This window comes from Anolis carolinensis, chromosome 3, assembly GCF_035594765.1.
Source record: "Anolis carolinensis isolate JA03-04 chromosome 3, rAnoCar3.1.pri, whole genome shotgun sequence".
In the NCBI taxonomy this organism is placed as follows: Eukaryota; Metazoa; Chordata; class Lepidosauria; order Squamata; family Dactyloidae; genus Anolis; species Anolis carolinensis.
In genome coordinates, this window is record NC_085843.1 from 221,068,490 (window position 1) to 221,081,597 (window position 13,108).

Genomic DNA, 13,108 nt, shown 5'->3' on the forward strand with positions numbered 1-13,108 from the left:
TGTGAAGCCACCACCTTCTCCAGAGTTGTTCTTCTTTGGAGAGTGGATTGGATATTGGCTGAGAGAAAAACAACAGGAACATTGGTTTAGAAATAAAATCACATTTATAAGTATAGTGCAGCTTGTATGTATTTATAATATTCATATCAGATTTTGTCCTTTAAGCATGAAGGATTTTAAAGCATTTTATTCATATTCAGGGCAAATGATGCATGACGATACTATACCTTTGACTGGACAAACCAACATTATGTAGATTTATACCTTTTAGAAAATTATCTCCATTTTAATTCTTCAGTCGTTTAAACATTTCCATGGAAAGTATGACATTGTTATCATGTATGTTTTCTGTGACATAAAGGAAGTTGCAATAGTGTTCAAGCTACAGAGTCATTCTGCCCAATTCGTTTCCTACATAGTCTGCTTATCACCTCTTAACCAAAAGAACTTTGTGGTTTTTTTTTAAAGGAAATAAGAAATATTTTGGTTGCTGAACGTGTGGTCAGTTCTTTGAAGCTTCACATTAATTTCACATCTTCTAATGAAGGAGATGTGGACAAATCAAAATATTTATTTTTATTTTATCATGCCAGAAGCGAATTGATATGAATACAGTTATGAGAGAAGCCTCCCTGAAGGATTGTAACACATCCGAGCATCCCCTGGGCAATGTCTTTGTAGACGGCTGATTCTCACCCACCAGATGCGACTTGCAGATCAAAATATGAAAATAATAGGAATTAATTGAAATGATGTCAATTGCTTCTTTCATTCAACTCCATAAAGTAAAATTTCATTCCTTTTGTCATTTTCTCCTTCTGAAAAGTTGTTTGAAAACATGTGAGAGCTGGGATGAATGTTGATAGAAGTACCCAGGATCTGGAGGGAACTCTAAATATGTCGTTCCTCCCAAAAGCTAGTTTTTGGGATAAATAAGAGGACTGTTACTGCATTATATAGGCAGTCACTGAGTTATAAATATCCAACTTACAAACGGCTCATAGTTAAGAATGGGGCTGAGACAACGGGAAGTGAGAGAGATCAACCCCTAGGAAGGGAAATTCACTCTCGAAAGTGTTATCATGGGGGAAAAGTGTCTCCACTGAAGCTTTAGCATCAATCTTTGTTTCCACAATAAGCCGAAATTTTCAAAATCTAACTATCACAGGGACAGAAAGTGAGGTGAAATCTTCTAAACAGGGGCACAGTCAACTAAATACCACAGAGATGTTAACCCTTCCCTCTGCTATCCATGGCTTAAAAAGATATATTTTTGGTTGGAGTTACACTTAAACATGTACCTGTGGTGACTTACAAACAAATTCAACTTAAGAGCAAACCTACAGAATCTATTTTGTTTGTAACTCAGGGACCGTCTGTATTGTAATGATTCTGCCTGGATTCCCACCACTTCACCTGTGAAAACCGTGTTGGAAATTGTATTGTTGTCCCATGACAGGTTCCTTTTGGGCTTGCCATAAAGGCACATACATCCTTTGTTCTGTTTCTTTGAACTAACTCCTGTTGTATTAGTGGGTCTTATTTCTGAGTAGACACACAATAGGTTTGTACATGTTCAGACCACCGTTTTCTTGCAGTAAGTGGGTCAAGAACTGTAGAAGGCAGATCTAATTTTTGATACTAGATGAGCTACTTTTCGGTGCTCAGGAAGCTGTGACGCAAATCATGGGTTGGGTTTGAGGTTTCCGAAACCTTTTGTAAAGGCACTTGCTTTTCTTGCCCTACCACAGTTTGAAAAGTCCGAGTGACAGTTTGCTGAGTGTGGAGGTGAGCAGGAAAAACAGACATGCTTGCCAAACATAACGGGAGGATTTTCATCGCTCTCTGTGTAATCCTCTTTACGGGATGCACAGTGCAAGGTAAAACTGTGAGCGTTTGTTCTTTTTGTAATTTCCCTTCTTAAACTGTTTAGGACAGTATAGCGGAAGCCAACAGGAGACTGTAGACATTCTTCTGTACGTCTGTACTCATAGAAGTAAGCTTTGTAATATCTCAAAGTAATATCTTTGAGAATGCGTTGGTAGCAGAGAAGTAAATTTCAATGAGTTAAGCTGGCAATTCCTAGTTCATTGGATATAGAACTGCAGATTAAAATGTACACTTCAACTTGTTCCAGGTAATGTCCTTCTTTCCTAGATGATCTGTTTAGTGATATATGCTGGTAGTAGTGGCCAGTATGATGACATCCTATTTTCATGCGTCTAACCAGAATGAAAATAATAAGGGTGGTGTATTTTGTTGTTATTTTTTATAACATTTTATACTAAAATATTTCTATATAGATATATCTAGATCATGCATACATTTATACGTAAATATTTTTAAAGAAAGGTGATTCCTCCTAGGAACGCAGAAGCGCACAGCTCTGAAATACTTAAATAAGGAAAAGAATAGAAATGGCAAAAAGACAAGTAGAGCCACAGATTCCTGCTTGAGAAAGAGAATTCTCTTTGTTGGTTTAAAACGATTTGCGATACTTTTTTCTCCTATGGATATCAGGTGCTCTTTCACATTTGAATAGTGCATTGGGATCAATTTCTCTCAATTACAAAACGACATCAAAGTTTTAGAGGTACTTGAGTCCATTACTGTCCATGGAAGCATAATATTAAACCATATTGAACATGGCAGCACACCATTGCAATGAGTATGTGAGCTGAGAGGAGGGGAGATCCCATGCAAGAGCAGTGGGCAAAAATAATTGTATTGGAAGGCCTTGGAGGAGCATGGTTCAAATGTACATTAATTGTGATATTTTAACACCAAAAAGTTATAATTTCTCTAATTTAAGGTTGTAGACCTTGCCACACTTACTTGGAAGTAAATTTCATTTGCAATGCGGAATAATTTTTCCATGCTGGCAAGAGGGATCCTAGTGTTGTACTTATTTTTAAGCTCTATTTTGTATCTTTAAAATATTTTATTTGTCAAATTACTAATAACAATTTAAAATATAGCATGTGGATTATAATAATGTTTAATCTGAAATACATGCACGCCTTGTAATGGCCTCGTCATTGTACTGTGAATTTATGTTCACTGTTTATTCCTATGTTTTGTTTTGCACTTGTATTTTGTGTCACACCTTGAGTGTTTTGTGAGCCGCCCCGAGTCCCTCTGGGAGATGGTGGCGGGATATAAATAAAGGTTGTTGTTGTTGTTGTTGTACATCTATTAAACCCAACTACCTTAGTGTGCACTTGTTTCAATTACACCTTTTAGCAACCTACAATGTATGAGGCATTTAAGAATGTACTGAACAGCAGCATATCTACTCAGAAATAAACTGCACTGAATGTAATGGGGTTTAATCCCAAATAATTGTCAAAGGCTAAGCCAGCACTCCTAAATGGGCTAACTTCTAAGCAACTCTTTTAAGAATAAAAATGCCAGTTTTACATAGGTATAATTTATTAGCTGTCTGAGCATTTTCTAGAAGAGGAAGTCTGTTGTTAAGCAGCGGTTAAATGTGGAGAATGCTAATCTTGTGAGGAGGAAAGTGTTATGCAAACCAATGACCTCTATGGGACATTTACATATCTGATTGCCACTGGTACACATCTCTTTATGCCAGCCTGACTTTAATATACTACACATGAATAAACTGCACGTTGCTGAATGCAGCCTATTCATTCCTGCTTCACTTGATTGTTCATAAAAGAAGGCAAACAAAGAAAGATGGGAGAAAGTAACATGATACTTATCAGAAAATAGGATTTTGATTAGTTACATCTAAACAAACCAGGATTTGTAAGCCGCTTTTCCACCATGGTCTGTGACAGACTTTTACATCAAAAGCTTGTTTGAGCATGCTCAAACATAATACCATATAACTGTTGTTCTCTCTTGTATGATTGGATTTTTACCATTAGGAGAAGGGGAGTGGTGCTTATGAGAGTTTTCTGCCTTTGGCATCAATATTATATGTCTGTATCACATAGTTGGACTTTAGGAATGATTTTGCTCTTTCTCAGGCAGCAAAACCTCATAGGCCAACTCTGCAACTTCCTCAGTTACGGTTTCAGGTCTTTCTTCCGGCAGTAAAGGAAATTTGTGTAAGCAAGTGTGAAGAAACAGGGGCTCTGCTTCTAAGAGATCACTACACAGTATATGTACGGCACAAACTTCTGGATGTCGGCTCAGGGATGTCCTGCTTTCAGTGGGAGCTAGTCCTGGGTAATTTGTATACAACTAAGGTAAAGCTAAAGGTTTTCCCCTGACATTAAGCCTAGTCATTTCTGACACTGGAGATTGGTGCTCACCTCCATTTCTAAGCCAAAGAGCTGGCATTGTCCATAGACGCCTCCAAGGTCATGTGGCCGGCATGACTGCATGGAGCACTATTACTTTCCCACTGGAGTGGTACCTATTGATCTACTTACAATATAAAACGGCTGTTCTTTGAAAATCCAAACCAAAGGTAACACCCCCTTTGAGCTAATTCAGCTACTGAACATGAACTGAGGCTATTGAGCACAAAGAAAGACAAAATATGCCCATTTTCAATAGATATTCCAAATATTATTTTCTTTAATTAACTAATTCTGGGTTCCTGAGACACTGCAGTTACAGCTGCCATAAGAATTCAGTGTAACTGAGGGTGAAAAAAGTGACAAAAGATGAACACAACTATAAAGATTGCGACATAATAATTTAATACTACTTAGGAGAGGGATGAAAGCTGAAATCCACAAATAGCATAGCTTTAAGTGATTCATTCTACTCGTTTGAGCTTCAAAGAAAAAGGAAGACAAAAAAAAAAGGTTTATGCTGGAATGTGGTTAAACTGAAAAGGAAGTAGTTGAACTGAGACACCTCAGTTCCTTAAGTCTGAAGACATTAGGAAACATCTGCAGCAGTTATTTCACACAGCTGATAAACGGAAATGTATAAACTGTCCTCAGCCAGGCCCTGTTGCATCTTCCCACTTGTGCACCCAGTAAGACTGTAAGATCTGAATGGGAGAAATGTTTGAATGAGACCATGAAACTCAACCCAATGTTTAAGGATTCGATAGAAGCTTCGATCTGCAGATGTTGTTTGTTTAGAGCTAGATTACAAGTGACACAAAGATTGGGTTCCTCAGCTATCTTCCAGATGTGGACCTCACTACAAAAGCTGGCAATGCTAGCCCTCCAGATGTTCTTATCCTAAAATGTCCATGATTTCTAGCCTGTATAGTTAAGGATGAGGCACTATTGGTTTTGAGCTCCTAGAAAGCCGGAATTGCCCCAATTTTGAACCACACAGTCCTCTGAGACCATTCTGGCCATTGTCTGAAACATAAGCATGCAATAAATAGATTACAATAATATATGGTGGCAATTCGTCTTGTGGACGAATGGCATAAGCACTTTGCACTGTTTTAAACTTTGTATATTGTATATTATAACTGTTTTAAATGTTTTAATGTTCTATTTTATTGTATTGTGGTGTATCAGCATTAATTGCCAGTTTTGTAAGCCGCTCTGAGTCCCCTTGGGTGAGAAGGGAGGGGTAGAAATGATGGAAATAAATAAAATAAAATTTCAGGAGAATGTTCCCCCTCTACTGAGTTAGGACTTAATCATAAGGAGAAACTGAGGATTTTAGCACATGTGGTGAGATAGAATACCAACAAAGATCTTGTTTCATATGCCAATTGACTTCTTTGAGCAGTATTAAATATTTGTAAATGCAACACAATTGCTAGAAAGGGAAATGTCAAGATCTCTGCAAGCAATTGAGCACTGTGTTTGTAGTTTGGATTCTAGATACTTTACTTTATGGTACATTTTAGTGTCATGCGGGGAGTATTATTTCATCTTGTGCCACTCCACACTTTGTTATTGCAGATAGCCAACTTATTCGCAGGCTCTACTGTATTTTAGGAAATTTTACAATTCCTACAATTTTTATTGGGATTTTACGTGTATTGTTGTTTTTATGCCTATGTTATGTATTTATAATAGTCTATTGTTGTTTATATGAGACACTTGCAGTGCTTTTGTGAGCTGCCCCGAGTCCCCTCGGAGAGATGATGGTGGAATACAAATAAATATGTATTATTATATTATTATTGTAAACTGCCTTATCTCCTATAATGAAAAGCCTGTAAGTAATCATAATCAATAAACAATCCAGAAGTTTCTTTTTTAACATTAGAAATTTGTACTTCCCAATTCAAACTAGTGGAACAAGAGGCTATTGATTTACCATCAACCATAACACCATCCTTTATTGCTACATTTTTCCTATCAATGTTAGAAAAAGGAAGCTAGATGATTGTATTCCCATAAATTAGCATTACAAGAGACAAATGATCACCTGGATGCTGGAGGAAATTATTGTTTGCTTGTCTTCAGACCTCAGCAGAGAGACAACTGTTTGAAACTTCTAACACTTGTGCTTCTCATAAACTATATGTGATAATGAGGATAACAATTTGCATTTCATATTACTGGGTTAGCACATTAATTAATTGCTGAAATTCATGAATATATCTGATTTTAATATCTACCTATTTGTTTTTATCAGGGAGTCCTGTCCAAAGGGGCCGTTACATGCGTGTGAGGTGCAGACCCAATGCCCGTTTTGCAAATTGCATTGAAGAACAAGGACCTGTTTTTGACATTCCTGATGGAAGTGCTAACATGATCCTTCCTCCCAAAGCTGATCCAGAACTGTATGTAAAATTAATTTTCATCTAAAGAATGAATGTTACTTTGTGCTAATTCAGAATGCATACTAAGCATGTGGTTTATAGAGTGATGGAGCAAAACTCAAGGCATTTCATTACTTGCCCTGGCAATGTCAGATACCCTACATTTTAGCAAAGAGTAGAGGTAAAGGTTTTCCCCTGACATTAAGTCTAGACTTGTCTGACTCTGAGGGTTGGTGCTCATTTCCATTTCTAAGCCGAAGAGTCGCCGTTGTCCGTAGACACCTCCAAGGTCATGTGGCCGGCATGACTGCATGGAGCGCTGTTACCTTCCCGTCAGAGCGGCACCTGTCGACCTACTCACATTTACATGTTTTCGAACTGCTAGGTTGGCAGAAGCTGGAGCTAACAGCGGCCACTCCCGCTGCTCCCGGGGTTTGAACCTGGGACCTTTCGGTCTGCAAGTTCAGCAGCTCAGTGCTTTAACACACTTCGCCACCGGGATATAAATAAAGTTGTTGTTGTTGTTGTTGTTGTTGTTATTATTATTATTATTATTATAGGTTGTTGAGTGGTCAGGATATCATGACTTGATTTCTACAAATATATGCACTGATAGGGCTGCTTGCTCCTTCGTTCGTTCGTTCGTTCGTTCGTTCATTCGTTCCTTCCTTCCTTTTCTTTGCTACCAAGGCTCCTGTAGTGCAAAATGAGTAGAAATTTGATAGCTGAAGCTTTTTCCACTGGGAAAAGTAAGCTACTCTAAGGCTGGATCTATACTGCCATATAAAATCCAGAAGATCAGCTTTGAACTGAACTATATGGCAGTGTAGACTCACATAATCCAGTTTAAAGCAAATAATGTGGATCATCTGCTTTGATGATCTAGATATTATGGCAGTGTAAATCCAGCCTTAGTTTGAAGCAGGAGCTAGGACTTTATCACATGAAGACAGTCCCTTTGATGACAGTTCTTATCATATGATACTTGTGTGATACCCATTGTTGATCTGGCACCTTCTTGCAATGAAGCCATTCCTAGCTATTGATGGGAAAAACCTGTCAATAGTCCTTGATTGCGCCACAACACCAGGACTTAGGTGCTCTGATGAAATCCAGGTGCTCCCGTGGCAGCATAATGTCTTCTCCTCTCACTGGAAAAATTAATAAAAATAATGTTTAATACAACTTTTACTCTTTTAAAAAATAAATAATAATGGGGGGGGGGGGGTAGCACAGCAGAAAGATGGAGTTAAGCCATCCAAATGGAACTGTGGTGCTGCAATTGCGCAATGCCAGCAGTGGTGCTATAATGATAGTGGTAATGCTGGTAAGCAGCCACTATCCCAAGTTGCAGGAATGAGGTGGGATAGCGGCTTTGTGCAGTAATGTTCTCAGGCAAGACCTGGTCCTGGTTACCTCTTTATCTAGTAGGAAAAACCCAACCTTCATTTCTTTGACAGTATATGTACATATGGTCCAGGTTCAGCCCCTTTCCCACTCACTGATGTTTATATTGTGTCCATTTTTACTTATCAAACTCTGAGAAGCACTATAAATATTAACAACTCTGCATAAGTAATATTGTTGCCTTGTACCCTCAAGTCATTTCAGGTTTATGGTAACTCTAAGGCAGATATGGTCAAACCTTTTTGCCTTGGGGCCAAATTGAGAGGGCTGTGCAGGGAGTGAGGGCAGCCGGGCACATGCTGGGTAGGATGGGCCTGGGAGGGGGAAGCCCGGCGAGAGGCTGGGGCCAGGAGGGAGCGAGGCAAGACCCGGGTCATTCTCAAGTTGTCCTCCTCCCATAAGGATGGGGCTGCTCGCCCCTTTCTTATGCTGGGAGGAAAAGGAGACATGCCGTGACTGTCCCGATCCTCCTCCACAATCCTCTGTCCTGCTCTTCAGTCTGTCCTCTCAACATTATGCCAGGAGCAGGGCAAAACAAGCGGCGGCCAAGAGGGCTCCGGAGGGCTCTTAGCCGCTGCATGCCTTCCTTAGGCTGTCCTCTTGGAATAAGGATGGGGTTGCTCGCGGAGGAGGGTGAGAAATGCGGTGCCTGAGAGCTCTCCAGAGGGCTCTCAACTGCTACGTGCCTTCCTTCCCCATCCTTTCTGCATAAGGCTGCGGTGGGCCACCGTGTCCTTGTGCCAAGGGGATAGGGAAAATGAGGAGGGCCTGAGGTAAGCACCCAGGGGGCCGCATCTTGCCCCTGGGCCTTAGTTTGCCCATGCCTGCCCTAAGGCAAACCAATCACAGGGGTTTTCTTGGCAAGATTTCCTCAGATGGGGCTTGCCTTTGGCTTTATTGCACCCCTCTTCTGTAAAAGGCCTATGTTGTCACTGTTGATACTTTTTGCATTTACTTTCCCCTAGAATTCACTATCTGCAATCCCATTCCCAAACATCTATATTGTTTATGTTCCCAAATGCTTCATCTATACAATTAAGTTGGCTATTATACAGGAAAGCTCGACTATGGCAAATGTGTTATTGTTCAGACTGCTATAGAATTCTTGGTTGTTTTCACTTATTCCGTGAAGCCTTTTAGCTAAACCCCTAAGTACTTTTAAAGTTCCCTTGATGTTAATCAGAAGATTTTTCAGCATGTGAAATTGCTCTGAATTCTCTTGGGTTGAGAGGGCGGTCTAGAAATAAAGTATTTATTATTATTTGATACATAACAAGATTAGTACACAGCAAACAAGATCACTATGCTGGTTGTTGTAATGGATCACACATCGGACACTTCCCAAATGTCTAGGATTGTGTGATGTATCGGCAAATAATGAATGCAGGTCCGAGTAGCATGGCCTTTTGCAACTGACAGATGGTGATTTTGTTAGCATCAATTGTTTTCAAGTGCTTGCCAAGGTCTTTAGGCACTGCACCCAGTGTGTTGATCATCACTGGGACCACCTTTACTGGCTTGTGCCAGTGCATTATCATCATCATTATCATTATTATCATCATCATGTGTTTAATTCTTACGTAGAAAATGAGGTTAAATTTCTAAAATGTAATATGGATCATGTCAATTTAATGTACAAGTACAATTTAGCTCTATGAATAAGTTAAAATGAACCACTGAAATCAGGGAATGCACTGGTTCCAGAAATTGATTTTTCTCACCCATTTGTATTTGCATCCTTAGAAAAATCTAGGGAGGAAAGTGTATCACCTCCAATTCTAACAAATCAAAGTCAAATAGTCTAACAGTTTATCCTGGATTTATTTGTTGGGGGTGGTAAGGAAGGCATTATATCCAGGGCTTTATAATGATCTTTTAAAAAATCTGTATTGCAGAATGAAAGAATTTCAAGACCACCCTGAAGCTTTCCAACTTTCTGGAGATGAATATGGATCAGGAAATGAAGGAGATCCAGAGTTTGGGTCAGGCACTGAGTATGATATGGATGATCCCAGTATTCCTAAATTTGATGTGAACCAACCAGATCAGAAATTGACGCTTAAATTGACGAAGGAAGGTTTATTCCTGCATGAAAACAGACTGTGATCTCTGTTCCGGCAATTATGATCTTACTTCTTAAATGCCTTTGGAGTTTTATGAAAAAGTGCAATTACATATTGCTAAAAAATATTGTACGAACTATAAAATGAATCATAAGTACCTTAAAATGTTTAGCGCTTTTCTTTGGTATAAACTGTAATGAATGCAAGGTTTTCCTTCTCTATGATGTAAACCATTTCATAACCTGGGTCCCTTTGTATTGTTGTAGTGTAAAAAATAACATGAATTTATCAGACATATAGTCAAGGGTGAGCTAAATGAGGAAAGAAGACCGCTACAATGATATAAGATGAACGCAGCGATGCACCCTGTAGAGGAATTCAAGGCAAATGATCTCCAGATGCTTCTCTTTCTTTTTTGTGTCTTCTGCTAGCCATGACAGTAAGCCCTAACAATCCCACGTCATTCTGGAGGTTTAGAGATACACTTTCCCTTTTACCCAAAGAGCTCTAGCAGTGCCAGAAACTGGAACTGGGCATTATTCCCATTGACAGTTAGTTTTTGATTTATGCCACTCATGGAAACCCCCCCACAGTTGGGCCCTTCATATCCAGAGGGTTAGTTCCAGGACCTCAATAGTTACCAAAATATGTGGATGCTCAAATCCCATTATATACAGTGAGGTAGTAAAATTGCATCCAATATATAAAATGGCCTTGCTTTTTAAATTAATTTTTTTCTCAAGTGGGTTAACTTTATATAAGTTTTCAAAATATGAAGCTTTTGAAGTGCCTGCATTAGTAAAAAGCAAAAAAAAAAAAAAAAAAAAGGAGGAGGAGGAGGAGGAAGAGAAGAAGAAAGGGGCGGGGGTTGTCATTCATAAAAATGTTAAGTTGTACTTCTCTGGAATGTGTTGTTTATAGTCAGATAAATTCTAAATGCCCAAATCTCTTGACTGTTTCCAATTATAATAATACAACTTTGCCTTATGTTTGCAAATCTTATTAATCTTGTATCTTGTTCAGTACTTGTATTTACTGTAAACTGCTGGAAAGATTTCCCCGATACATGCATTTCTTTACTTACAATTCTATTAAAATTGAATTGCATCTGAAGACTTGTTCTTCATTTGGTAGATATCAGGCTAAATACCCATAGTTTTGCCATACTGTTAAAAGCAGGCTATGAACGTACTCTCCAAACCAGAAAGCATGTGAAAAATGAAAAGTGGATTTCTTGTGGCGTAGGTAAACTAAGACACAAGGAATCCACTGTTATAGGAAATCCCCAAGATGTCAAAGAGAATAAAATATTTTGGTATGTAGTAAGGAGGGGGTTATATTATGTTTGTTAGATAATCTCTTGCACTCTTTTGGCAGTGCAGACTGCAAATTCTACATGCATGCTGGATTTTAATCTTTATTTATTTACAGCATTTATATTCCTCCCTTCTCACCCTGAAGGGGACTCAGGGCGGATTACAGAACATATACATGGCAAACATTCAATGCTGTTAGAAATACAGGACTGACAACAAATAGAGGTAAATGTTGGCATTTTTCCAACTTTGGTGTCCTGGAGATTGTGTCTGATTCTGGCCACAGGGGGATGATGTCGATCCATCAGCTATTACGACAAGCCCTTGATCACAAACTTTTCCTCCTGTTCTTTGATCACTGGCATTTCTGGTTTTTCCTTTTATGGTTTCATAAAGTACCCCCCCCCCCCCCCACACACACCCTTAAGCGGTGTCTAATTTCTCTAATCACAGCTGTTTTCAAACTTCTTAGGTGGACAGTGAGTTGGGCTGAAGGTCGGGTGGCTCACCCCAACCCGGGCTTTGAACTACCAACCTTTCGATCAGTAGAGATCTCTTGCTGCTGGTGATTAGCCAGCTGTGCTAAGATCCGGCAAGTTATCGGCAATTCTCTTCCAGAAGCAACCTTGATCAAATTTCTAATCTGCTCTTCTGCCTTGCACACAAATGTTTATAATATGGTGCAGCTAGGACACAACTTCAGAGGATAGGTCTTGAACTCTAAAGACCAGGAGACCATAAAAATATCAAACAGAGAGCAGCAAGTGGTGGAGGAACAGATAAAACAAACTAGCATCAGCAGTTGGCTGATATGTGAATGTCAAGAATTTCCTTTTTGTCTTTTTTTTTTTTTAAAACACTTATTGTTAAGGGGGCAGATATCTGGGGATGTACATAGTTAGAAATGCCTATTTAAAATAGTTTCTTTTTAAAGAATCTCCCTTTCTACAAAATGTTAATTACTATGCAAATGTGTTTAGCACCTTGGGAATAAAACAAACTGCAGTGAATTTTTCTCTTAATTAGCTAATTTTAAAAGTAAACGTGCGCAAGCAATTGTAAAGCTTGGGATAGGAAGGGAAGAAAAATGTGTCATTTGACTATATGGGCATTTAAAGCCCCTACTCAAAAACAAGATACAAAATTATCTAATTGCACTACTTAATATGGGCTTTATTTCAGGCTTGTTCGGGGAAAAAAATGACACAATTGCTGTATCATAGCATGTGGCATCTATATTGTATGTTGATGTATCTTAAAACTCTGTTGCACTATGGCATGCTAACCTATCCATAATCAAAATCTCTTTTGGAGAACTTTTTTGCCTTCTCAGTGCAAAAATTAGGCTGTGTTCCATTGGTTACGATACACAAATAAGACATCTACATTTTAAAAGCAGAACGTGGGCTCATTTCAGTAAATAATAATAATAATAATAATAATAAATAAAACTTTATTTATATACCGCTTCATCTCCCGAAGGACTCGGGGCTGCTTACACTGGGACAAGCTCAAAACAGTATTACATCAATAAAAACAACAACACAATAAAATCACAATATAATAACACATCTTACAAAAGTTAAAATAACGTAAAACATAAACAGTAATCCCAATCAGTAGTCAAGTATCAACGGACATGGGCCATTTTAAAGGGA

The 13,108-nt window shown here is 38.7% G+C and overlaps 1 protein-coding gene across 1 annotated transcript; it reads left to right on the forward strand.

Annotated features, from left to right (window-relative positions):
* The first annotated feature begins 1,720 nt into the window (after positions 1-1,720).
* Positions 1,721-11,247, forward strand: srgn (serglycin). Its single transcript, XM_003223685.4, has 3 exons — positions 1,721-1,880; positions 6,538-6,685; positions 9,967-11,247. The coding sequence occupies exons 1-3, from the start codon at positions 1,808-1,810 to the stop codon at positions 10,175-10,177; spliced, it is 432 nt and encodes a 143-aa protein (XP_003223733.2). The 5' UTR covers positions 1,721-1,807; the 3' UTR covers positions 10,178-11,247.
* The last annotated feature ends 1,861 nt before the right edge of the window (positions 11,248-13,108 follow it).